The sequence below is a fragment of the Stylophora pistillata genome, chromosome 12 (assembly GCF_964205215.1).
Source record: "Stylophora pistillata chromosome 12, jaStyPist1.2, whole genome shotgun sequence".
Taxonomy (NCBI): Eukaryota; Metazoa; Cnidaria; class Anthozoa; order Scleractinia; family Pocilloporidae; genus Stylophora; species Stylophora pistillata.
In genome coordinates this window covers 28102851-28129229 of record NC_142530.1, presented here as the reverse complement: position 1 = coordinate 28129229, position 26379 = coordinate 28102851, and the positions used below count along the sequence as shown (strand labels likewise).

General features: G+C 40.1%; 6 protein-coding genes and 1 pseudogene across 8 annotated transcripts; 4 read left to right on the top strand and 3 right to left on the bottom strand.

Moving 5' to 3' along the window:
- The first annotated feature begins 95 nt into the window (after positions 1-95).
- Positions 96-500, top strand: LOC148719491 (uncharacterized). Its single transcript, XM_088740112.1, has one exon. It carries the CDS (start codon positions 96-98, stop codon positions 498-500), a length of 405 nt encoding a protein of 134 aa, XP_088596238.1.
- Positions 463-3011, top strand: LOC148719490 (uncharacterized). Of its 2 annotated transcripts, XM_088741299.1 has the most exons (4): positions 463-761; positions 967-1169; positions 1262-1425; positions 1710-3011. In XM_088741299.1, exons 1-4 carry the CDS (start codon positions 746-748, stop codon positions 2821-2823), a joined length of 1497 nt encoding a protein of 498 aa, XP_088597425.1. In that variant the 5' UTR covers positions 463-745; the 3' UTR covers positions 2824-3011. The 2 variants fall into 2 exon arrangements, with proteins under 2 accessions (XP_088597425.1, XP_088597424.1); XM_088741298.1 differs by lacking the exon at positions 463-761 and having other exon boundaries at positions 796-1169.
- Positions 2916-4313, bottom strand: LOC148719489 (uncharacterized). The gene has a single exon (XM_088741300.1). The coding sequence runs from the start codon at positions 4311-4313 to the stop codon at positions 3375-3377; it is 939 nt and encodes a 312-aa protein (XP_088597426.1). The 3' UTR covers positions 2916-3374.
- On the bottom strand, positions 2916-5530 carry LOC148719488 (uncharacterized). Its single transcript, XM_088741301.1, has 3 exons — positions 5236-5530; positions 4777-4920; positions 2916-4702 (listed from the first exon to the last, which is right to left on the bottom strand). The coding sequence occupies exons 1-3, from the start codon at positions 5249-5251 to the stop codon at positions 4410-4412; spliced, it is 453 nt and encodes a 150-aa protein (XP_088597427.1). The 5' UTR covers positions 5252-5530; the 3' UTR covers positions 2916-4409.
- Positions 5531-6113: 583 nt separating this feature from the next.
- Positions 6114-9724, bottom strand: LOC148719487 (uncharacterized). Its single transcript, XM_088740110.1, has 3 exons — positions 7856-9724; positions 7262-7705; positions 6114-7130 (listed from the first exon to the last, which is right to left on the bottom strand). The coding sequence occupies exons 1-3, from the start codon at positions 9722-9724 to the stop codon at positions 7095-7097; spliced, it is 2349 nt and encodes a 782-aa protein (XP_088596236.1). The 3' UTR covers positions 6114-7094.
- Positions 9725-10675: 951 nt separating this feature from the next.
- Positions 10676-11935, top strand: LOC148719486 (uncharacterized; annotated as a pseudogene). The gene is made up of 2 exons (XR_015994228.1): positions 10676-11808; positions 11902-11935. The product of XR_015994228.1 is annotated as an uncharacterized LOC148719486 (transcript).
- A 3504-nt stretch (positions 11936-15439) lies between these two features.
- On the top strand, positions 15440-17319 carry LOC148719485 (neuropeptide SIFamide receptor-like). Its single transcript, XM_088742073.1, has one exon. The coding sequence runs from the start codon at positions 15564-15566 to the stop codon at positions 16623-16625; it is 1062 nt and encodes a 353-aa protein (XP_088598199.1). The 5' UTR covers positions 15440-15563; the 3' UTR covers positions 16626-17319.
- Positions 17320-26379: the final 9060 nt, after the last annotated feature.

Below are 26379 nucleotides of genomic sequence, written 5' to 3'. Positions count from 1 at the left end.
AAAACAGCTGAAGAAAACAAGAAGGACTACCCGGAAGCAGCCGAAGTGCTCACTAAGAATTCTTGGATGACATTTGCGGGTCTGTAGACACTGTAATGCAGGCTCAGAAGTTGACTGGAGATCTAGACAAAGTACTCGAAAGTGGAGGGTTTGCCGTGAAGGGCTGGACCTCGAACAAAGTTCTGATCAACGCAGAAAATCAAGAAAAGGGATTCAAGATTTTTCAGGAAGAAGTTGAAGAAAAGGTACTTGGAGTGATCTGGAATTACGTTACAGATGAGTTCAGCTTCAAAGTTAAAGTGGATTTACCGCGCCTGAAAAATCGTTCAGTGGACCGTGAAATAAAGATGACCAAGAGAACGCTTCTCAGTCAAGTTGCCCGCTTCTATGACCCCATTGGATTCGCAGCTGCATTCATCATCAGGGCCAAAATAGGTTTACAAGAGCTGTGGCAGATTGGTCTTAATAGGCCCTTTGCAGCTAGGAGGTCACGTGCCTAGCAACGCCGAATTGGAGAGCAAGCTCTTCTGCGACGACAAATCGAATGAGTGTCTTGAGCATCACGCGTATGTATATCTGAAAGGCGGTTATTTTGAATTCAAGCGGTAAATACCATTCCATCTCTCAAAATCCAGTAAGTTTAGCATATAAATATAGCTTTTAGCACATCTTCAAATCGGAAAGGTTAATATTAACTGGGATCGCGGCAAGAATATCAGCGTCAAGTCGACTACGAGTTACAAACATGGCTTCTCCTCCAGGTATGTAGAATAGATCTTGTCTTCTTCTTGCACTTTGATAGCGACGTTTGGACGATTAATACAAGTAAAAAGAAAGAAAATACAGTAATTCACTACGCCTTAGGGTTTAGAAGCTGTTTACTTTTGAAAAACATAGAATTTTGGCTGCTTATTCCCCTCAAGACTATGGTGTCGGAACCAACAAGCGTTGTTTTCATTGTTGTAGATATCGATATGGACGAGTCAGTTGAACAATCCATTACGGGCAGAAAAAATTCTGCATACCATTGCTGTGTTCCCCTATGTAATGGGGATTCAAGGTACCACGAAGATTTGCGTTTCCATCGCATTCCCGGTCGTACCAAGGATGAAAAGTTGAAGAAGGAATGGCTGGTGAAAATCCGAAGAGACGAAGGTCCTGACTTCAAGGTATTTTATAGAGACATTTCGATTTTCAAAGCATTTGGCAAGGATTTGTTCGGTCAACTTGTGTCTAATGGCTTATAAATTTTCCCATTTAGATAACAACTAGTACGAGAGTATGCTCAAGGCACTTTACCAAGGAAGATTACCTTCCCCCCACCAAGTCTGGTAGCCAGCGACTGAAAAGAGGTGCTGTTCCATCGAATTTTAACTGGAATTCCTCCTTCAAAGCACGAAGAAAGATTATTCGACATGTCGACAGGTAATATATTCTTTGGTTATGTTTTAATGCATCGTTGAGTTTATGAGGTTACAATGATAAGTCTAGACTAGAATGCTTCTTTCTTATTTTTAAATACTGTATCAGTTTTGGATAAATATTAACTGCTATTGAAAGCATTTGTGAAACCTTGTAGAAGGGATGTATGGTTAAAAAGTATATATACAGACCTCAGGTTCTTCAATTTCTAGAAGGATGTAATTGTTTTAAAATTTAAAATTATGTAAACTATTTGAGTATATTAAATTTTTTGGCTTTCTTTGCAGAGATACTCAAACAGATGATAGTGACACTGATGGAGTGGAAAGTGAAGCAATGCAAAGCAGGGAAAGTGTGGAAACAGAGGTGCAGTCTCTGAAGGCTCAGCTTCTGGCCATGCATGGAGAGCTTGAGGCGAGCAGAAAGGAAGCAGCTGCAGCTAAAGAAGAGCTAAGAAATGTCAAGGCTAAAGCAACATTAAGTAAATTTGGTCTGGAGAGATTTGGTCCAGACAACGAGAGTATAAAATTTTACACTGGCTTTCCCACAAATGAACATATTAAGCTTTTTTTTAATTTTATTAAACCCAGTGCTGAACTAATGACCTACTGTTATGCCTCTGGAGAGAGAGAAAACAGACCAGCCTCCAGAAATATGCTTCTAATAGATGAAATGTTTATGTTTCTTGTTCGGCTTAAACTTGGATTATTTGAGCAAGATCTTGCTGATAGGTTTGCAATTCATATATCATCAGTCTCTAGAAAATTGGTAACCTGGTCCAATTTTTTGTATTTTTTTCTTGGAAGTCAAATCATTTGGCCCTCGAGGGCAGATGTAGATAGATGCATGCCTGAGGGTTTCAGAGAACTCTATCCTAGCACCAGAGTGATTTTAGACTGCACAGAGATTTTTGTGCAAACACCCACATCCCTGTTGTTACAGTCACAGCTGTACTCATCCTATAAGAGCAACACAACTTTGAAAGGTCTTATTGGAATCACCCCTCATGGAGCAATATGTTTTGTTTCCACTTTATACACTGGAGGGATTAGCGACAGGGAAATCACAAGATGTAGTGGTATTTTAGACCTCTTAGAAGCAGGAGACTCAGTGATGGCAGATAAGGGGTTTGATATAGGTAACATGCTACAGGAGTATAATGTTGAGTTAAACATCCCTCCTTTTCTGGAAAATCAAGGGCAGTTTTCAACTCAAGATGTGCAAAATACCAAAACTATTGCAAGCCTTAGAATACATGTAGAACGTGCCATCAGAAGGGTTAAGGAGTATCACTTTTTGGATTCCGATGTTCCTCTTTCAACTTTAGGTTCAGTTAACCAGCTCTATTCTATAGCCTGTCTTCTAACAAATTTTCAAGGTCCCTTAATCTTATCAAAGTGACAACATTACAATGTAGTGCACTCATTTGGATTAGAAGATCATTCAGAAGGATTAAATATTTAAACTATTACAAAAAGTGTAAGTAGTCATAATGAGTCTTGGTAAATTTTAATTGTTATTATAAGGTGTCAACTGTTACTGGATATAGTATTTCTGAATCAATTGCTCTTTAAACATAATATTGGACATTTTTGGTGTTTTTCTTTTAAGTTTGGTTAATTGGGGGATTACCACATATATTTAATTCTTGAATTTGAGTATGATGATGCAAGTAAATAACAAAACCTTGGCTAAAAGAGCTAAAAAATACTAACAAGAAAGTTAGGTCACATTTCTGTTTCTGCAAAAAAATGCTCCATGCATTCCATGGGTCAACATCACCTCATCCCTCATCCTGACATTATCTGGTTGGCACCAATTTTAGAAAAGTTTTTAAATCTAATATAGTTGTACACAAATTAGAGCAAATATAGAATGGGTTAAAAGAATATTGAAGCTAAATCTTTTCATAACAAATACAGTCTTGAGAGTAAGCAAAGACTAGAGGCAAATCAGCTTAGATAGTAATTGAAAAAAAAAATGTCCACCTTATCTTTAGCCCCTTGGAAAAAAATGGGATCAAAAAGGATTCTTGTGCAGACAAACATGTCATCATTCATGTAACTGAAAAAATCGCACCAGTCTAGACCAGTGAGGCCCAACTGGCACTGGACTTGGTAATAATAAATGTCACTCTTCTTTAAAGAATACTGGTTAGTATTATCCTTGGTAAGATATCTCACATCATCAAATGAGGTTGCCCCCTCCCTAACAACTTTAACCTCCAGTAAACCAAAGGGGTTCTGGTCACTACCAAGGGCATCCAAATCATAAACTTTCCGGTCAGGGCTGCAGCCTAACCATGGGCATTTAGGATTTATAATTAATCCTGATGGGAATAAATTCACTCTGCCATTTTTTGCTACATTAGCATAGACTGTTGCTGCATGGGGTTCAAGTTCTACACCCCTCTTCATTGCTGGAGTTTGAACAAATCTTGCCGGGTTCAGCTGACTTACAAGGTTTTCAAAATTTGAAACTCGCCGGGCAACTGTACCAAACTTGCTTGCTGTTATCCGCTTCTTTCGCAAAAGACGCCAAGTCTCGCTTAAACTTTGAGTAATTGTTTCTTCTTGTACCCTGAGAGAAATCTCACTTGTGACAGAAAGAGAGTCAAATAGGGCTTGCTGGTTTGCCTCCAGGCACACAGACACATTATTTTGAAATCTATCATTTGCACTCTCAAGTGGTAAATCTGGAAATGCAGTGCAGGTAAAATCATTTACTAAATAGTCTGCAGACATTTTTTGTTGATAAGAAATCAAACACCCTTTGGGGACATTTCCAAATTTGCTTGGGACAAATGAAACAGATCTCAGGTCCTGCTCAGAAGGAACAATGGTTACAAACAGAGGCTTTGGCTGTAGACTGTTAAAATGCTCTTTAGTCATTGTTCCATATATTGGTGATGGGGAGTACAGGTTGCTTTTGATGTATTTGTTGAAGGATGCGCCTAGCTGAGGCTTCTTCACAAGTACATTTTGAATTTACTTTGCTTCAATTTTTTCCCCCCTAGGCACACTCCAGCGCTGCTTCATGCTGGTGCATGTTAGATCATCTGGCAGAGTTCGATGCCCCAGTTGTTTAAGTAAAGCCAGATAATAGAGAAGCCCTATAACATGATGGCAATACCCTCCTGATCCAGCCACACAAGAGCACCTTCCAGACAAAGAATTATTAGCCATGCTTGAAGAAACTTCCAAGGAATGAGGTGGCTCGTTCTTCTTCATCGAACGAAAACATTTCGATGCAATTTTCACCGCGTCGTTGGCCCGTATCACTAAAACATTAAAACATAAATATAAGATTCTGATTGAGAAAAACAAATAAGAAATACTCGATTTTATTACTGACCTTTAATCTCGTGTAGATATCCAGGTTCTGCCATAAACTTGTATGCCTTCGCTGTGCTAGTGCATCCAGACATTTTTTTTGCATATTGGCCGACATCATCGAAGGTCAGCGAGGGAAATATTGAAAGATCTTGGCTCTCTTCAGCTAAAAAAAGCAATAAAACAAGAACATGAGCAACATAAGTCTAACGATTTGGTAAAAATCTTCAAATTCATACGATCATTAAATTGGGCGAGTAATATCTCTGTACTTCTAGTGGTGAATTAAACAACTTTGTTGGTTCTATCATCATAGTTTCAGGGGAAATCCATGGCCAAAATTCTATGTTTATCGGTAGTAAACAGCTCCTAAACTTTTACGTGTAGCGAATTAACGTATTTTCTTTTTCTCTACTTCTATTAATCGTCCACACGTCGCTATCAAAGTGCAGCAAGAAGACAAGATCTGTAGTCTACATACCTGAAGGAGAGGCCATGTCTGTAACTCGTGGTCGACTTGACGCTGATATTTTTGCCGCGATCCCAGCTGAATATTGACTTTTCCGATTCGAAGATGTGCTAAATGCTATAATTATATGCTAAGCGTATTGGATTTTGAGAGATGGAAGGGTATTTCACGCTTGAATTCAAAATAACTGCCTTTCAGATATGCACACGCAGGACGCTCATGAGACTCATTCGATTTGTTTTGCAGAAAAGCTTGCTCTCCAATTCGGCGTTGCTAGGCACGTGACCAACTAGCTGCAAAGGGCCTATTGGGACGATGAGCTTCCATGTGAGGTACAAGAAAAGTGGACTCAGTTCTTCGAGGAAATGAAGGAGCTCGACCAGATTGGTTTCAAAAGATGCCTGGTTCCACCCGAAACTCCAGAATCACCAGCACTGTGTGTCTTCTCAGACGCCTCACAGGAAGCATTTGGGGCCTGCGCGTATATCCGACAGAAAACGAAACAAGGCAGCTATGAAGTTAACTTCATGGCGACTAAGTCTAGGGTGGCACCCCTAAAGCAGCTGACAATTCCACGTCTGGAGTTACAAGCAGCTGTTCTCGCCTCCCGCCTCGCGAAAACAATAGTGAAAGAGTGTACGGTTCAATTTGGTGATAATAATAATAATAATAATAAATCTTTATTACCGTGTCAATGTATTTAGCTCATAGAGCTAATTGGGGACACCTACTTTTACTAAATTATTAAAAAAACTATGTACAGTATCATAATAAGTAACAATACAGCCGATAAACTATGCATTAAAATTTTAAAATATTTAGAAATATCAACAGTGTTCAGATAACATAAAAATACTTGTACCATGCAGATAAAAAAAAAAAAAAAAAAAAAAAAAAATCACGTGCTGCAAAGTTTGCAGCAGTTGCCACTGTCTTCCACTAGGCTGACCAGGTCAACTCTACGGATTCTAGTTTTAAAGATACTAAGGCTTGGTAGTTCACGCATACCATTTTCTAATTTGGACCAAATATATGGTCCTTGATACCTTAGTGTGTGTTTACCATAGCGTATAGTGTTAAATCGTGGTATTTCAAAGTCACTGTTCCTAAGGTTATAACGAGTATCCTTTCGAGTAAATATCTCAGATATGTAGCTGGGTACTAGATCGTTCTTTACTTTATACATTAGTGTTGCTATGTCCTGTAAGCGTCTATTATGAAGCGTAGGTAACTTAGCACGCTTAAGAAGTTCCTCATATGTCTCTGTTGTTGTTTTGAAGACCGCACGCAGGGCTCGCTCTTGGATGCGTTCGATTTTGCGCCCATCTGAAGATTTACAAAAGTTCCAGACTAAATGACAGTATGTTAAATGTGGCATTATAGCTGTTTTATACAGTATGAGCTTAGCTTGGCATGGTATTAGGTTACGCAAGCGCATGAGGACTCCTACTTTCTGGCTGGCTTTAGTGCATATTTCGCTAATGTGTTGTGTAAAGTTAAGGTTCTTGTCTATATTTACTCCTAATAGCTTGATTTCTTCAGTTTTCCTGATCGCGTCATTGGCGATGGTGAGAACGCTGCCCTTCTTTTCTGCATCTATGTTTCTTGGGTTAATCGTAAGAGACTGAAACTTATCTGGATTTGCCAAGAGGAAGTTGTCCCTATACCATAACAGTGCTTGTTGACCCTGAGTCACTAGAGTAGATTCGACTTCTTCATAGGTTTTTCCTGTCACATATAATTGGTGGTCATCAGCATAGAGCGTAAGGTTTGAGTCAGGGATATGAAATGCCATATCATTTTGGAACATGTTCCAGAGGAGAGGGCCAAATGACGATCCCTGAGGACAACCACGTTCCATAATTCTCCATTCACTCGTGTGGCCATTTATTTTTACTCTGTTTAGCCTGCTATCAAAAAATGATCTAATCAATTCAAGTGAACTGCTATTAAAACCGTAGGCATCCAGCTTTTTTAGAGTGAGTGAATAGCTTAACGAGTCAAATGCTTTACTCATGTCAGCAGATAATATTGTTACCAGCTCTTTTCTGTCCACTGCAGACCTCCAGTCTTCAATCAGCATCAGCAGGGTTGTCTCACAGCTGTGTTGTTTTCTATAAGCTGTCATCCTGTGGTACAGAGCAGGGTCATAATGTCTGGTCACTTGTTTGCTTAGAAAATGTTCAAAAATCTTGTCCACACATATAAGTGAAGTGATTGGACGATAGTTCGATTTGTCTTGTCTGTCTCCCTTTTTAAATACAGGGGTCCATTCGCCTTTCTTCCATTCAGATGGCCACTCGCCTAAGTCAATGCAGTTATTGTAAAGTCTAGTCAGGGATGGTGCAATTCCTTCAGCCACTCCCTTAAAGAGTTTTGGTGGTGCTGTCACATCCCACCCATACGACTTTCTTACATTGAGATTTTTAAGAGCACACTGCACTTCCTCTTTGTTAAATTCTTTGAAATGAAATTTATTCCCCTTATAACCGTTTTCAATAGCCTTGACACTACTGTGGTTCCTATGATCATTCTCGGTTAGGCTGGTGATATGATTGCCTCCTATATTCGCTGCCACCGTATTAAAATGGCCCGCTAGGAGTTCAGCCACCACAGTTTAGTCTTTCTCGACCTCGCCATCTTCAGTTTTCAAACATATAGCATTGGTGTCTTTTGTCTTTGTACTGATGAATGGCCTGAATGTGTTAAAAAACTCGCTGGGCTTAGATTTCAGCTCTTCCGATTTTTTATACCAGTAGGCCTTTATTGCCTTTCTACGTTCCCGTGTTGCAATGTTCCTGTATTTTCGTTTGAGCTCAAAGTTTTCAAGAGAGCGATCCTTTGCAAATTGAACTGCAAATTTTCTCTTATCTCTGATGGCTTGCTTCCATTCTGGGGTCATATAGGGTATATCGTTCTCCCTGACTCGTTTCTTTTTAGTAGGTGCGTGTTGATCCACAACGCTCTCAAACAGTCCCTTCCAATAATCATATTGATCGTCCACATTACAAAAAATCTCCCCTACATGCCATGGGGCAGCCTCCAAGTCCCGGTTAAGCTGTTCGAAATCAGTACTTTTTGTCTGCCGGAAAGTAGTAGTGCGAGTCTTGTGTTTGTGGACTTTCTCCATCATTTCTCCAAACACCATATGGTGGTCACTCATTTCTGGCTGATAAACCCCACATTTCTTGAACAGTTCAGGATTGTTGGTTAGGATAACGTCCAAAAGTGACTCCGAGTGAGCTGTAACTCGGGTGGGTTCAGTTATCATGCACTGTAGATTATTGACTTCTTCCAGGTCTTTCAGAAGTTTCCCCTCAGCACGATCCAATCTCAATCTGTCCAGATTAAGGTCCCCTAAAATGATGACAGACTGCTTTTGGAAACACGCCCACTGACAGATGTGGTTAAGCTCCTCCTCAACACTTTTAAGATCCTGGAGGCTGGACTCGTTTCCCTTCATTTTCTGTTTTGGGGGCCTGTAGATTGACAGAGCTAACAAATCATTGCTTCCTATCTTCACCTCGACAGCAATTGCCTCGAGGGTCTTGTAAGTCTTTGGCAGGGCCCGCTTCTTAGAAGGCAGAACTGAAGAGAAGTATACTAACAGTCCGCCTCCACCCTTTTTTCTGTCTTTTCTATACATGTGGTATCCTGGGAGGTTAAATTGACTGTTGGGATAGGAACTATCCACTTTTGTTTCAGATATTACTATAATATGTGCTCTAAGGGAATTGTTCAATGTTTTTAGTTCTTCAAATTTATTTTGTATACTATTGATGTTTAGATGAACAATAAGGGCTCCGCTTGAATTCCTTTTCCTTTCCTCAACGATTACTCTCCCAGGGGATTCCCGTATGCAGGGTTTCATTACGTCCAATGTATTTGCATAAACAGCTTCGCCAGCATTGTTATTTGCATAACCATCGTCCTCCACACTGTTATTTATCGAAACAAATTCTTCCTGTAGACAATCTTTCAAGCATTCTTCTTGGCTAAATGGAAGCAAGCAGAGAGAGCAGGTCCATTGTATTTCAGGGCAAACCTTGTACGACTTGAATTCAGCCTTTCTTAGGCCTATACATTTGACATGCGACCAAGTGTTACAACGAACACACAACAAGGCCTCTTGGTTTGACCGAACAGTTTTCTCGCACTCCTTACACGGGTTTTTCTGCATTCTCTTACTTGAAGGCCCTGGATTTGTATGTACATCGCCACCTAAGACAATTCGGCTAAGCTGTAGTGTCCTTGTGTCCTTCGCTGTATATGGAATTCTGAACGATAAATACATTTTGCCGCAACCCGCTCGAGTTCTCAAGCTCAAGCTCATCTTCAGTGGTATTAAAGCGGCCAGACGTTCTTGTCCTTCCTCGTTTTTTCCCAAATGAGCTGGTCCGTATGGGAGTTGTTTTTCGACTTTCTCCCGTATCATTAAAGCCGCTATGAGCGAGAACACAAAATATTTCAGCGAGCTCGGCAGTGCTCGACCGGTCGCCATGATGATGGAACATTCACAAATTCTTCACGGACAGCAGTATCACACTTGCATGCATTCAAAGCCCTTCCCGCAGTTTCAAGCTGTTTGTCTCGGCAAGGGTCGGAGAGATCCAGAATAATTCGGATCCAAGTCAATGGAAGCACATTCCTGGTGAAGAAAACGTAGCGGATGATTTGTCGCGAGGATTACATGTAAAGCAGCTAACGGGGAGATGGATGAACGGCCCAGAATTTCTGAAACTTCCAGAAGAACAATGGCCAGTCCAAACACCTACACTGCATCGCGAAGAAGATATGGAGCGTCGCCTCGTCAATGCCGTCAGAGCAGCCTCGCCTGCAGATGTCGGAAATGTTATCAACGTGGAGAATTTCTCTAGTTGGCGAAAACTGATACGAGTCACCGCGTGGATAAGGCGGTTAGCCGAGAAGATACGCCTCAGGAAAAATGCAACCAGTGGACGAGAAGGACCTCTCATGCCTGAAGAGTTAAGGAAGGCTGAGATGTCATGGATCAGAAATGCCCTAAAGGATTTGAAGAGTCGAACGAGGAATGAAGAGTTTAAGACCCTAAGCCCGTTTGTTGACGACAAGGGGATTATCAGGGTTGGAGGAAGAATTGACAAAGCCCTCGTGTCATACGAAGAAAAGCACCCAGTGCTGCTTCCCAATGAGCACAGGATATCCCTGCTGATCACGCGCCATATGCACAACCATGGTCATCCCGGAGTAGCGACAACAACTGCAAAAGTCAGACGAAAATACTGGATCTTGAAAGCGAACAAACTCAGTAAAACAGTGAAATTTAAATGTGTCACTTGTCGAGAAATGGCACACAAGGCAGAAACGCAATTAATGGCGGACCTTCCGGCTCTTCGCTTAGCACCGCAAACGCCACCCTTCCACTACTCCTCATGCGATTACTTTGGTCCATATAATGTGAAGATAGGGCGCAACAAGACAAAAAAGCACTATGGCGTCATCTTCACCTGCCTAAACACAAGAGCTGTCCATCTGGAATTAGCAGTTGACCTCTCGACAATGGAATTTATTCAGGTGCTAAGAAGATTTTTCTCCATCCGTGGATACCCGGAAGTACTGTTAAGGGACAATGGATCGCAGATGGTTGGCGCAGAGCGGGAACTGCGTAAAATGGTCGAAGGTTTAGATCCTGATAAACTCCGTGATTTCTGTGCAGAAATGAAGCATCAACTGGTTGTTCACTGCTCCAGCTGCCCCTCATCAAAACGGATGTGCTGAAGCCCTCGTTAAAAGTTGTAAGCGAGCCCTAAAGAAGGCAAATGGAGAACAGATCCTGAGTCCGTTCGAGCTGTACACATGTCTACTAGAAGTCGGAAATCTCGTAAATCAACGCCCTATTGGCCGTGTTCCTAATGACCCGGATGATGACAAATATTTATGCCCAAACGACATGCTTCTTGGAAGGGCAACATCGGAAGTTCCTCAAGGTCCATTCAACGACACAAAAAACCCGCGACGCCGCGTCGAATTTGTGCAGAAAATTGTGCACTCCTTCTGGAAACGTTGGAGCAGAGATGTACTCCCAGCATTGGTGACAAGGAAGGCGTGGCACACAGATAGGCGTAATGTTGAGGTTGATGATATCGTCGTCATGGCCGACAACAATGCTATCCGCGGTAAGTGGACTATTGGCAGAGTTATCGAGGTGTATCCCGGGACAGACGGCCGAGTCCGCAACATCAAAGTTGAAAACACCAGCAGGAGAGTACAACCGCCCAGTCACCAAGATTTCTGTTATATATACTGCTGAAGGAGACCGTTAAAGAAAGTTCTGCTGATCAAAGAAGGATAAGGACTACGCCCTTATCGGGGCGGAGAATGTTTCGTTTAGTAAATAGGCGTTGCCTATGATGACAGATATAATTTGATTAACACAACTCGTGATTGACATTAATTCCTCACAATGATTTAAAGTGTTAGCTTGTCGTGATTTAAACCAGTTTTTTCAGAAGAATCAGTGAGAGAGAAGTCGATTTTTGTATCTGTTCGCTTACCCGAATCTGCTAACCTGAAGTGAGAAACCTGTTTTTACGACCCGCCACAGAAGTAAGTTTCCAGTCATGTTTTCTTGAATTTTGCCATGAGATTAAGACTAAATTTACGTTTTCTGATTTCGAATTACAAATGTATTTCTCTTAGATCGAATAATCATTAAAGTTTGGATAATATTATACGGTTTGTGGTGGTCGTCTGAGCTGACCAGTTCCGAGTAAGGAAACAGGGGCTGCGTCAGTGGGGGTAACGAAATAATTTGGATATATCAACAAAGTCGAAATGGTAAATTGGCCACCGTAACGATTACAAAAGCTGACGTTTCGAGTGTTAGCCCTTCGTCGGAGCGAAGGGGCTCGACACGGGGTTCGACACTAACTTTTCAACTTACCAGCCAAGTGGCTAGTGAAATCTTAGATAGTAAGACAATTTCAGTTTGTTTACTAGCTAAACTGACTAGTGAAAATCGAAAACCACTAGCCAAAACCAAATTTCTACTAGTTTGTGGCAAGTGGGCTTCTGTTAGTGTCAAGCCTTGTGCCCTGTATAATATAGTTTTACATACTTTGCGCGCATAACGAGATCTGAATTGTTGTACTTTTATTGATCGTGACACTGTAACATCATTATGTTCATATATACATTAGTCATATTGACAATTTCTTCTAGTAGATCACAGTGATCAAGAGTATACATCATGTCCTCTACCAAGCACATACAACTCCGTGAGAAGAACAAACCAACATCTAAACTGTAAGGTGAATACTACAAGGAAAGCTATGAAGGCTGGCAATGCGTATGCTTGAGATTATTTGTTATCACGGTTATTCCTTTCTATGGAAAATAAAACATCTCAATAAAATAGGACTAAAGGAGAGAATATCACCTCTTTTCCGAAGAGTAACGAAAAATGGTTCATTTGGAAACCTTCAGCATGATATTTCTTTCCAACGAGAATAAATGTCGCAGAGTCCATCAGGAAGTCAATTAAATTTCAACTAGTACCTATCACCAAACCGAAACAATAGAGGCCATTTTGTGGCTATCGTCCCCTTTGAGTGAAAAACCGTTGAGAAGCAGAGGGCTGCCGACAAGGAGGGCTATCACTAAGTATGTATAACCGCAAACAATGCGCAGTCTCAACACTTGTCTGACTCACAACTGGAAGAGAGCCTACTGAAAAACATCTGTGCATTCCATTACACATGTAGACGCAAGGTCAGATTTCAAAGTGCGTATAACAAGACCATTTATTTAAAATACATGTAAGCTAGTAAACAAAGAATGGCATATCATCGTCATTGGCCCGATTATGTCGATTTCTTACCATTCCGTTTTGATTCAGATCATATCGTGGTGATGTCTTTTACGGTCAACGGTAAACATTTTGGATTTTACTGCTCACGGTTATCTTCCTTTCTTTGTGATTAAGAGGAAAATTTTACCAGCTATATTTTTACTCCTCACGGCTAAAAACTGTTAATTTTTACGCCTATCAGTTAAACTTTTTGGCCGTTTTGTGGCTAACGGTTAACTCTGGCCCATTTGTACCCTCTAGGAGATTGATTATTGATTATCTAATATGAATGAATACGATCTATATATGGAAAAATTTATCGTGATTGGGAATCCATTGTCAGTGGAGAGCTGCAATTCTTTCCTGATCCATGATCATGTTGATGTAACGAAAGTTACTTTCATTATCAAAAGTTTTGCGAGCTGAAGCAAAACTCAACAAGTAAGGAGTAATGCTTCCTGAATGACAAACCCTGACTCAGTGGTTAATAGCATACACTTGATGTGATTAAAACGTAAAGGATTTGTTGTAAGTTTGACCATTTAAACCGTAAGTGACCATCGATGCAATTTTTTTTCTACAAAAACACAATTTCTTCATTTCTACTTCGTTTTTTTCCCTCTTCCTTAAAGATATGAAGATTGAACATTAGGCGATGAATGCGGATAAGATTTAGGTTTCGTTTTCTATCAAAGCACAATTTTAGTTTGAGAATTTAAAACTGAATTCCAAAATCCCTTTTACCATTTCTCTTTTTACCTTCCAAGATGTGCTTAAGTAAAGTAGAAAGACCTAAAACATGATACGTGACAACAAACCCAATGCAAATAAAGGCCTAGAATAATTGGTTTCTGTATATTCTACCAAAATGAGATATTCAAATTTCTGTCACTATCACAGTAAGCGGTAATACAAATTAAATATAACCGCCTGTGACTTCCACAAGAGCAGCACTTGGCTTCAGCGGTGACTGAAGAACGCTTCTATAAAGTGGCGATGAACTTGAGCGCAACAGTGAATGTCGTGTTTGTTTTTATAATATATTGCGTTAAAACCTCACATTTGAATGACAACAATCGAGATGATTCGAAAAATGAGTGAAAATACTTTAAAAACTTCATATGGTATTTAAGCGAGTCTATTTGCATGAAAAATAAGAAAAACCACAAAAGTGGTGAATGAGGCAAGATATTTTTTGATCGAAGATTATATTTCCTTAATCCACAATCTCATTTACCCAAAACTAAGTGGGTCGTATTTCGTTTGGTGCATGAAGAATGTTTAGCACAACTTTGTGATGAAAAGGTGATCATCCTCACTTTGTTTTGCAGCAGGGTCTTTTATGACTTAGGAATTGAATTGTAAGTCTTCGGTTTACTTCATGTCTAATTTTCTTTGTTTCATTGATTAACTTGTCGCCCACATGAAAAGCTGGAAGAGGAACTCTCTGTCGATCATTTTCACGATTTGATCACGTGCGGCTGTTTTCTCTCCTTGAACATAGTGTTGAATGCTGGATGGAATCCTGTTCGGTGACAAGCAAGTTCTCTCGACGACGAAGGAAAGCTTACCCCCTAACATGCAAATTAGAAATCGGCCTTTCTTTGTCGTCCGGTCGAAAGATGGGCTCTTCCTTTTTGGTACAACTATTTTTAACATTCTTCAACTCGTCTCCCGAAGAAACATTTAGACACAACTGCAATGGACAGTAATAGATATTTAATAATACTCAGCTAGCAATATTCAGTGACAATATGGACGTTCACAGGACGCAGTATGACTTAGTTCTCTACGGACAGCCGTTAATGTGTGATCTTTCATACCAGCTGTCAAGCGTTATTCAATATAAACATCACCTGTAAAGTTTTTTCTATCACCGCTTTCCCCTCATCGAGTCATTAGGTTCAGAGCGTACCTCTCGGTAGACATGAATAAGATGGTGCCTGCTTTAAGTTTAGAGGAGAACTAACCCGAAGAACTTCTTCAAATTTGAACTAAGAATAACAGTTGGAATGTAAACAATTATGTCACATCCCGTATTTAAGTATGGTCACAGCTTTAACTTCCCGCGTGCTTCATATCTCGATGAACACACGCTGACGTAAGAACCAATTGTTAAATGTGATAGTTCTAATGGGTTCTCAGGAAGGCTCCCTTTTGCTTAATTTGAATGTTGTACGAACCAGATAGTTACAGACACAGCAAGATAGGAAAACAGAAGAGAAAAGGACTTTCAAAAACTGTGTTTGAGGCTATTTGAATAACAATTATCGAGATTAGATCTCTCCCGGCCATTTTGTTTCAGTAAAATGCAAATGTAGACACTCTCAATCCCTAATTTAAATAAAGGTTCTGGGTGCAATCTGTCAATTTTCTTGACTTTTTTTGTAGAAGCTAACGTATTCAATTAAGCAGTTTTAATCCCTATGCAAATCATCCCAGGTGTTCACACAAAAAGGTGGGCGTTCAGAACTGTTGGCTGAAGATAATACTGGTTTCTTTAGTGTAGAGAATGTCGGCAAACGTGACCTCGACGATGAATGCAACACAGACATCGAACTGCTCAAATCCAGTTACTGAGGCAAAAAGAGTCGGATTCACCTTTGCGTACAGCTTCATGTTGATTGTCTCTCTGGTTGGAAATGTTTTCATCGGATTGATTGTTTACAAGTCAAAAACTATGAGAAAGCCCATTAACTTCTTAATCGTAAACATGGCCATGTCTGATTTGATGTTTCCTGTTTTTGTCTTCTCCCGGATCATAACACAGATACAAACCAACTCCTGGATTATCGGTGGTTGCCCTGGCCAGGTCTTGTGTAAGGTGGTATCTTTTCTCTCAGAAGTCTCTGTTGCCGTGTCTATTCAAAGTCTGGTTCTGATAGCAGTGGATCGATTTGTTGCTGTGGTGTATCCTCTCCGTTCTCCAGTCGTCGGTTCAAAGCGGTGTCCTTTCTTCATCCTGGCTACCTGGATCTTGGCCATGGCCATTAAGTTCCCATATCTCATCGCCTTTGAACTTGTCGTGTATCCTTCAGCAAGGATAGAATGTCAGCCTCACTGGGAAAAAGTCTTCGGACATACTTCCAACTTCACAGACTACGTCCTGGCAAATATAATAACACTTTATTATATGCCTTTGGTTTTGATTGCCGTTCTTTACATTATTATCGTTTTCAAGCTAAAGTTACAAGTCGTCCGGGGATCCGCACAATCGGTTACCGCTGAACAACAGCGTTTCAAGATAGAGCGAAATGTGTTAAAGATGTCCACTTCTATCGTGCTCATGTTTGCGATCTGCCAACTTCCCGCGACAATCTACTATCTTTTGTATTTCTTCTCAAGAGATTTAACCGTGCGACATTCCTGTGGCTTTGCACATTTTCATTCCATCGCTGTGTTGTTAGCTCGTTCGTACGCCGCCGTTAACCCGTTCATCTATTTCGTTTTCAGTGTAAATTACCGCCAAGGTCTTAAGAATCTCCTCGGCTGCTTTTCTGTTAAACTTCGGGAACCCCCCAATAATGGTAAACGAACGATACGGGACACAAATGAATATGAGACTGGGCTATGAAAATCGAGAAGATGAAGAAGATGAAGAAGAAGAGAAAGATTAAATAAAAAAGAAACAGGAAGAAGATGAAAAATATGACCTAAATAAAGATTATATATAAAGATTATAAAGTTTAAACTTATCACGTTAATGATTGATTAAGAAACTAAGTGAGCCTAAGAATAAATTTTTAAATTAATTTTACTGAAAATAATGGAAAAATCGTGTCTGGTTAATTAGTCTTTGCTGTCAACGCAATTTTTTAGTAATGCTAATTTTACAACTTAGAGCCAGACACCACCTTTTTGCTACTGAAACATGTGATTCGGTTTTCGCTTTCTATATTGTCTCTAAAGCTGTAAAGCTGATTTCATTCATAACATTCCTTTTTAGACAATGATTTATCTGTGGAAATTTTTGAAAGGCCGGCCTTGAGGTCTATTACAGATACAGTCGTGTGCGTGAATAATTATTTGAACTAAGTGACTGGACATTACTTATCACGGGGGAGGGGAGGCTGGGAGGATTTTGGTTGTTACGATAGAATTGAACTGATCCCCTCCATAAGGCTCTGTAGGCCTCGCAGTGTGCAAAGGTACGTGGAGATATACGTGAAAGAGACAGTTTACCATGTGGTTGTTTTGTATCTACTATTTTTGTAGCTGAATAGTGCAAAGGATAGTTCAAGTAAATTTGCTGAAAATTCATTTTAAAACAGTGACGTCATAGGTCAAGAAGAACTTGAGTTTTTTATGACTGATCCTTTCCGACATCAATCGTAGTTTTATTTTAATTACTGCTGGAAATTAACCATCCATTCAGCTGAAGTTTTGGTAGTTTTTGGAAAGAAAGTACCATCCGTAAAAGCTTATTCGATTCTGATTGCTAACTCGGGTTGAGGCTTTTACGTAAAAAAAAAATTCTGTGTGAATGCCGTGTTTTGGTTATATTTTATCGGGTGGTCTTTGAAGCGAGACAATATCATAAGGCAGCACTTTCAATGCAAACATCCACAGGGGGTCTGTATGATGATCGTGGCTTGAATAGTTTTGCTGTTGACGTGCCGAGTTCACGAAACACTTACCGTTAAACGACCACCAAAAGAAATTAAAGTGACTGAAACCATTAATTCGTACTACAAACGATCTTAATAAATATACTGGAATCAGAAAACTGTAACTAACTGCTATATTTCAGAATGTATTACGTTATAGCCAGGTTAGCGATCAGGGCAGCGAGTCGAGGAAAATTTTGATTAAAAAAGAAATTTATAATTCTAAAGAAGTTAGAATTTTGCGAACGATTTGATGTTTTACGGTCTCTTACGGCGCTACATCTCAACATCAGCGCAACGTATGAGAGCGGCGTTGAGTTCCAAATTGAAACTTGATTTGCCGTTGGGATTCCGCTCTAAGTCGACGCAAATTTTGGCGAATTCGCGTAATTTTTTAAGGAGGACGTCTATGCAATGTATGAAGTTTTAAAACGCACGTGCTGAGCCATGGCTTTGCCCTTTGGATCTTTTTTTTCCCACGTCCCGGCGTCTCCGATTGAGTTTGAGCATATTTTTGATTTCGTAAAATCAAATTAAAGCCTCACCAGATGGAAAATACAAAGAAGTAGTCCAGGCACATTATTCACATCTATGACCATCTAGGGCTTAAAAATTGATTTTTAGTGTACACTCCAAAGCATCATGCTGTTTTGACAAGCTCTAGTTTATCAAACTCTACCATAATCTTCCAATCCATTTCCTGCTACTTTTCTTTTCAATTTGTTCCATTTCTAAATTCTTAGCTTTTGCTTCTCACAAGTTAGTGCAGGCTGTAGTGTCTCAGTTCAACTTTGGGAGCGGTTCAAGTCGATTACTCCTGTACAAACAGCTGAGAAGACTCTTAAGACCCTGACGATAATTTCCACTGAAAATGAAAGAGATGTAAGGGTTTATGGCACAGTTTGATTGAGCTAAAAAATACGCGATCTGTTCTATCGGAAACTACAAAATGATATCATAATGTTGTCTGATGAATAGAGGCTTAATAGCATCCGGATGGTGGTGGGCAACCAGCACACTGTGACATGTGACAGGTGACACGTGACACCGTGAACACCAACACGACAGCGACAGACATCTTCAAAACATTTCTCTCTCTCTCTTCAAACGTTGTATTCTTACGTTCAATGTTTGCTCGCCTGGAGTCTCGTGGGAGTTAATTTTGTACACAATGGTGATGTAGAGTATGGCTATCAAAACCAGAGGAATATACCAAAATATAACAATCAAAGCCAACATGTATCTTTTAAAGTGCAATGACTCTCCAAACGCTTCCTTCCATCGCAACTTACACGCCGGCCCATTTGGATTCTCAACAAGTTTCCAGGCAAAAAAATCTGGGGACTTGATGGCAAGGGAGATGATGCAAGTGGCGAGAATAAAAAAAACAACACAACTTAGAGCTGATGAGGGGAGAACGAAGAGGAAATACCACAGCTCTAAAACGATCAACAGCCACCAGAAGCAGGCTTTGTATACACACAAGAGCGGACACCTCGATCGAGTAAGAAAAAATCTTGCACATCGCTTCGCCGAGAGGCCCTTTGATCAACCAGGTATCGACATACAACCTGGTCACAATATGTGGTAACAGGAAAACCAGAAAGAGAAGATCGGACATGGCCATGTTTACAATAAAAAAAATAATAGGTTTTCTTAAGGTTTTCGTCTTGCATACAAGCAATCCGATACAGATATTTCCGACCAGCGAGGCTACGAAAAGCGCACACCGAACTGTGGTTTCCCCTGGTTCTTGTTGCTGTTGAATCAAAGCAGCTCAGTCGTATCTTGTGTTGCATTTGTGGTTGCGTTTACGTTTGTCAACATTTTTGCTGTTCAGAGATCAGTGTATTCCTCAGCAAGCACTTCTCTAAAGGGGTCTGAAAGATATGTTTGGTTTACTCTATATATAAAAAGAAGACCATCTGATTATCAACATAGATATTAAAATTTTATGCAAACCGAGAATATTGAGATAATTGTCCGTTTTGGCAAAAACGTCTTAGGTGAGAAAATTACGCTTGAAAGTAAGACAGAAATAATCAGAAGCTGTCTGGTAGATATTATTATTATTATAATGATATTAGTGTTGACCCTTTTTCATAATAACGATATTAGTAATAAAATAGTTATTATCAAAACAATAATAATGCCTGTTCTACAGGCTATGATATGCTAAAAAGTCAAGTCGAGGAATGTTTGTGAAAAATATCATGATGAAGATATATGAATAGCTATAAGTAATACGACAAAAACCAAATAAAGAGGTGCTTCCATTTTGCTAAAACTCGATTGCACAACGTAAAGTTCAAAAAAATTTTCGAACGATCAAAAATTTTCCAAATTATGGAGCCGACAGTTTGCTACAAGCTGAAGGGTTTTATTTCATGGTGTGTTTTTCCTCTGGGTTAAATTTATGTTCGTCTTAGTTTTAAACATCAGCTTGGTTTTTCATTCCTTCAAAACGTTTTTTTTAAGCTCCATTTCCCCCTGCCAGGCCGGTTTAGTCATTAAGTTCGTAGTCATTGGGGAAGAAATTATGAAAATGACATTTTTCTTTTATCTGTCTATTTCTGATACCTGTTTCCTTTCTCTGTTGAAATTTCTGTTCCTTGTTGCATCCAGTTAGTTGCATGTTAGTTCTCCAACGACGGATTTGTTGGAATCCGTGGACTGTCTGTTGAGAGACTGTGAACGTTACTTTCCAAATGCTGACCGAAACATGGCAGAAAACTTAATTGTACGACTCCAGGTTCTTTCTACAAACGAAACCTGGCCACTGGCTTGCCGAAGGGGCGTGATCTGAATTTAAAGCCAATTCAAATTGAGCCAATGACTGGAAAGCCAATACTGAAATAGCCTTATTTATTGAATAACATTTGACTAGCTGGCTCCATGTGATGGCGCCTTCGTGAAGGAGAATGGTCTACAACAGAGACGTTTAACTGGACTTTGACGCAAACTAGATTTTGAAAATTTGTACCATCTCCTTTAAGCCGTGTGAACTAGGGATTTTTTGCTATTTTAGTGCAGAGTATTTAGAGGAGTTAGGAAAAAACCAAGAGATTTTCTTGAGAAAAACCTATTAAAATCAAAGATTCATTTTTACCGCTTTCCGGTGCAATAAACGACGGTAGCAATCTTTAGTTAAACAAGATCAATTCATCAGCTCATAAATATATCTTATTAACCAAGCGCGAGGGCCGTACTGGGAGAATATCGGCCCGAGGTCTTGACAGTACGGACCGAGCGCAGCGAGGTCCGTACAAAAAAGACCGAGGGCCGATATTCTTCAAGTACGGTCCCGAGCATGCTTGGTTAATAAGAGATTTATTATACGACTGAAGTTCAAAGGGACACAAGTGCGGTATCATTCGGGACAGTGCCCGGTCCAATACTTAGAGAATATTGCACCGGCAATAGAGCATTTTGATTGGTTGATTTTAGTTATTGGCCCTCTGACTGCCCGAGTCGTGTAATAAAAATACATATTACATAAGCTAAGATATTTAAAATTCAAACAACATCTATAACACTAAAAGCTGTTTTCCGTGAATGCCGTGCGTTAGACTTAAAGAATGTCATTGCTCCTATGATACCCCCAGAGACTCTTTGTTCCTTATATCGCATGGTAGACTGTTCCATAATGTGGCGCCATTGTAGCTAAAGCTTTTTTTAGTAATAATTAGGGCACGGTAATGGAACTTTGAGCTTATTTTCAGAGTCCCTGAGGTCATAAGCAGAGTTACGCCACGTACACTTTGAATATAGATACTCTGGAGCTAGCATAAACTCACAAACCGTTAAGTACTGTGGTGAGTTCGGTTATTCAACGTGTAAATATAAAAAGTCTGAGCGACAAATTTCAGTCACTAAGGTAAAAACAAATCGTAAAGTACAAGTGATAGGAGTGCCAAGGAAGGATTTGTAAGGAAGATGAAGTTTAAAAAAGCGCAAAATTTCTTTCAGTTCTCGATTGATTCTTTTTTTTTTGTTTTGTTTGTTTGGTTTTTTTTTGTTTTTTTTTTCTTATGCAAACGATAATTACCCTATCGTCTCTAAGAAGACTTCTGTGTAAACTGCGACTTTGAGTTAACGAGGAGAACGGGTAAGGCCGCTAATTACCTCTTCGGTCAATTGAACGGTAATCTAGCAGTTGCTAGAGTTCTCTATTTGTTTCTCATGCCAAAGAATAATCGGTTGTAATTCTTTCTATTGCTCTCAATGTATTTTTATCCCTTTGTTCAATAAACTTTTCAAGCACACGTAGTCAATCGACATGTTCACTTCCTTTTTGTTGTGAAAAAAAGAGGATTTTAGTAATATGTTTCCGTTTCCAACAAGTGGCACGAACGATTTAAATTTTCGCGAGGAGGTATCTTGTAGTTTTTGCGGGGATTGGTAGGAAATTTTCGGAAAATTTGATATGTTCTTCGCTGAACAGAATTACATCGCTGCTGAAGTCGATGGAACAAAGCAAGGTAAAGCAAGCGCGATCCTGTCGTTGTCGGAAGGAACTTTGTTGTAGGACAAGTAACAGAAAAGCTCACTGGTCTAATGGGGGAAGGGGGGAGGGAAGATTGCAGGTTTCCTCAGACCCACCCCCCTTCTTGTTGTTGTCGGAAGGAACTTTGGTGTAAGACAAGTAACAAAAAAATTTCACAGGTCTTACTGGAGAGGGGAGAAGGAGCAGATTTCCTCAGACCACCCCCCCTCTCTTAATCCGCAATTGAAAATCATGGTAAAAAAAGTGTTTTTGTGAGGTTAAAACTCGATCACGAAGGCGAAAATCTTCTCCACATCTGGCCAGGTAGCTTCTTTTATTTACATTTGTTTACCGGCTTACATGTATTTTAAATAGTTTTTGTGTCATGCGTGCTTTGCAATTTCATGTACATCAAAATTGAGCGACATTACATAACTTTTAGATTCAACTTTAGATTAGCCTCTTTTTAAACTTTGTTCGGAAAAGTTTGCTGAATTGTTGCTCTTATAATATTTGTAAGTTAATATTTTGAGATATCTTAACTGATCGATCCTTCTCGTCTGTTTTTATCTCCCCCTTATTTTTTGTTCCCTCTTCCTCCTCACTACTCACAACCTGGTGTTGTATTGAATCAGTTCAACACCTGGAAGAGCGCTTGGATGAACTCGATGCTCTACAGAGAAGCTGCTGAGAAGATCCTTGAGACCTTGGCGATAATTCCCATTAAACATGAAACATGCGATTGGAGTGTAGCACCGTACGAGCGAGCTCGCAAAAAGGCGATTGACTTAAATGCGCGAAGCCACGAAGATCATCCTTCCTTCATTAGGCAGTGCTTTCACTGCAAACATCCACAGGGAGTCTGTATGATGAGCGTGGCTTGAATGATTTTGCCGTTGACATGCCGAGTTTACAAAACACTTACAACCAAATGACTACCGAAAAAATTAAAAATGACTGAAACCATCAATTCCTACTACTAAAGATCTTAATAAATGAACTGGAATCAGAAAACTGTAATTACCTGCTATATTTTGCTATAATACGTTTTATCCCGGTTACGCGATCAGGGCAGCAAGCCAAGGAAAGTTTCGATTAAAAAATGAATTTATAACTCTAAAGAAGTTAGAACTTTGCGATTGAGCACATATGCTTTACCGTTTCTTACGGCGCCACACCCCAACCTCAGCACAACGTATGATAGCAGCGTTGAGTTCCAAATTGAAACTTAAATAATTTACTGTTGGAGTTTCCGCTCTCAGTGGACGCAAATTTTGGCGAATTCACGTAATTTTTTACAGAGGACGGCTATGCAATGTATGAAGTTTTAAAACGCACGTGCTGAGCCAAGGTTCTGCCCTTTGGATCTTTTGTTTTCCCACGTCCTCGTCTCCGTTTGAGTTTGAGCATATTTCTGATTTCGTAAAAACAAAGCCAGACCAGATAGAAAGTACAAAGAAGTAGTCCATTGACCACTTTCATAAATGGCTGCGGGATTAATATTCTTTTGTTTAATTTTAAATGAACCTTTCTGGCCTCGCTTGAGATAATATATTCCTTTGAATTTTGTACTGGAGAACGAGACCAGAGAGGCTAATTAAAATTTAAACAAAAGAATATTATGTGAAGGTGTAGTCTGATCGTCCGGGTGAGTGTAGTCCTGAGAAGGACTGTTGTCGGTGGTAGTGACTGACGTTTCGACAACCTGTGCGAAAGTCATCATCAGAGTCAAGTGAATGATTGTTGTCAGTAGAATGTTCTTATTCCAGTTCGTGTGAAATGATCGGTTGGTTTTGCCGTGATGTTATTGGTTGTAAGACTCAAGTGACGTAAGTCGGTCGTGATTGGTCTCTTTCGATCTGTCGGCAAAGTTAGGTCGTTCTTTTTCGGTCGTTTGTGATGTTTATGTCGTGAATGAGTCGTTTGTATGGGGCGGGTAGTTGTTGACATCTGTTTAGGGGAGTCTGTTCTAAGTTAGTAAACCAGCTTTCCAGAGTCAGTCGTTGAAAATAGTCAGTGCTGTAGGTTAGGCATTGTGCAGAGTCCCAGTCAATGTTGTGGTTGGTAAGTCGATGGTGTTCAGCAATGTGATTGCTGACATCACCTTTGCTCGTCGCCCGTCTGTGTTCAGTCAGTCTTGTTGTGAGGTTTCTGCCAGTCTCACCGATGTAGGAGGCTTGGCAGTCGGAACAATTGATTTTATAAATCGTTCCCTGTCTGTTCCTCGGTTCGTCTTTGTCTTTAACGTTGGTTAGTAACTGACGTAGTGTGGTGATGGGTTTGTGGGCGACGCGGATATTGAAGGGTAGTAAGATGCGCGAGATGTTTTCAGACATGCCTTTTATGTACGGTATGGTTGCTGTAGTCGTAGGGGTTGCGGTGTCGTTTGTTTCGGTAGTGGTAGTGGGTCGGTGAGTGTTTCGTCGGATAAAGTCGTTGTTGTAGTTGTTCGTCGTAAAAACACGGTAAAGGTATTTGTTCTCGTCGGATAAGCTGTCTGTCGAGTCACATACTAGTTTCAGAAGTCAAGAGTGGCGTACTATTCAAACTGTACGGCTTCCTTCAACCCGGTTGCTCTTTCTGTGGTTAGAAGTGGAGACATTCATCCTCATCCAGGACCTCACAGACAATGTAACTCAAGAAACCCTGGTCCACCATTGGGAAAGAATACTCTTAAAATATCTTCCTTTAACGCAAGAAGTATCGTCAATAAAAGACTGGAGCTTCAGAGTCATGTAGCGCTGATGAACCCCGACATAATTGCGATAACCGAAACATGGCTTCATGAGGGAATAGCCGACAACGAAATCCTTCCATCTTCATATAATGTTCTTCGAAATGACCGTGGAAGTAGGGGTGGCGGTGTACTTTTAGCCGTTAAATCTAATATATCATGCTCAAGACGTCCTGATTTGGAAGAAGATATTTGCGAACTCTTATGGGCCGAAATTCCACTGAAAAATTCTGGATCGTACTTCCTAGGAGTATTCTACCGCCCTCCTTCAAGTGACATGAACTATCTAGAAGGCCTTAAAAGGTCACTAGAAAAAGTTACAGTGGTATCCGATCACACTAATGTTGTTCTTTTGGGTGACTTTAATTTTCCGGATATTGATTGGGACTTGATATGCCCTTCTCAACCAAATGTCTTATCAGACTATTTCTGCGATAATATTGTGAACTTCTATGGTTTCTCTCAATTGATCGACGAGCCTACGCGTCAAGATGCTATCCTAGACCTTGTGATATCTAATCGTCCAGAATCACTTAAAAACATCCAAATTTTGGACGGAATTGGCCCTTCAGACCACAATGTTGTCTCTCTCAAGTTGACATGCAAAGTCACTCGTCCATATCAACGACCAAAACAAATCTTTGACTACAAAAATGCTAATTGGGATAACTTTCGTCTTGAACTATCAAATATCCCATGGGACGCTATATTGAACGACAATGACACAATGGAAGAGGTTTGGTTAAATTGGAAGTCTGCATTCTTTAAAGCCATTGAAAACAACGTTCCTTCGAAGAAAATAAAATCAAGACAAAATGTGCCCTGGATCACTTCTGATATACGCAAGCTTTTCCACAAAAGAAAACGCCTTTGGAAGAAAGCCAAATCTACCCAGCTTGAAGTTGATTGGAATAAATATAAATCGTTAAGGAATAAAGTTAAATCGGAACTTAATAAGAGTTATTACCAACATGTTCACTCATTAATTGATTCCAAAAACCCTAAACGCTTCTGGTCTTTTATAAAATCCAAAACGAAAAACAAATCAATACCTGTCACTATGAAATGGTCGGATCGTGGTGTCACGGCTTCTACTGGCAAGGACAAAGCAGAGTTATTTTGCAAATTTTTCGCGTCGGTGTTTACCCGCCCTGACCCAGCTACCGATGTCGATGAGGATGCCCATTCACATGGTTCAGGCTTCGTTATACCAGATCTCATGTGCTCTAGTGCTAATGTGGGAGAGCTTTTGCTTACCCTTGATGTGAATAAAGCCACTGGCCCGGATGGTTTGTCTGCACGTTTGCTCCGGGAGGCAGCCTCTGTAATTTCTGATCCACTGTCAAAGTTATTCAATATGTCTCTGAATAGAGGAAAACTACCTCGTGACTGGAAGTCTGCCAACATCACCCCAGTTTACAAAAATGGTGGTAAAGAATATGTTTCTAACTATCGTCCAATTTCTCTAACATCGCTTGTAGTTAAGACCCTAGAGAAGCTA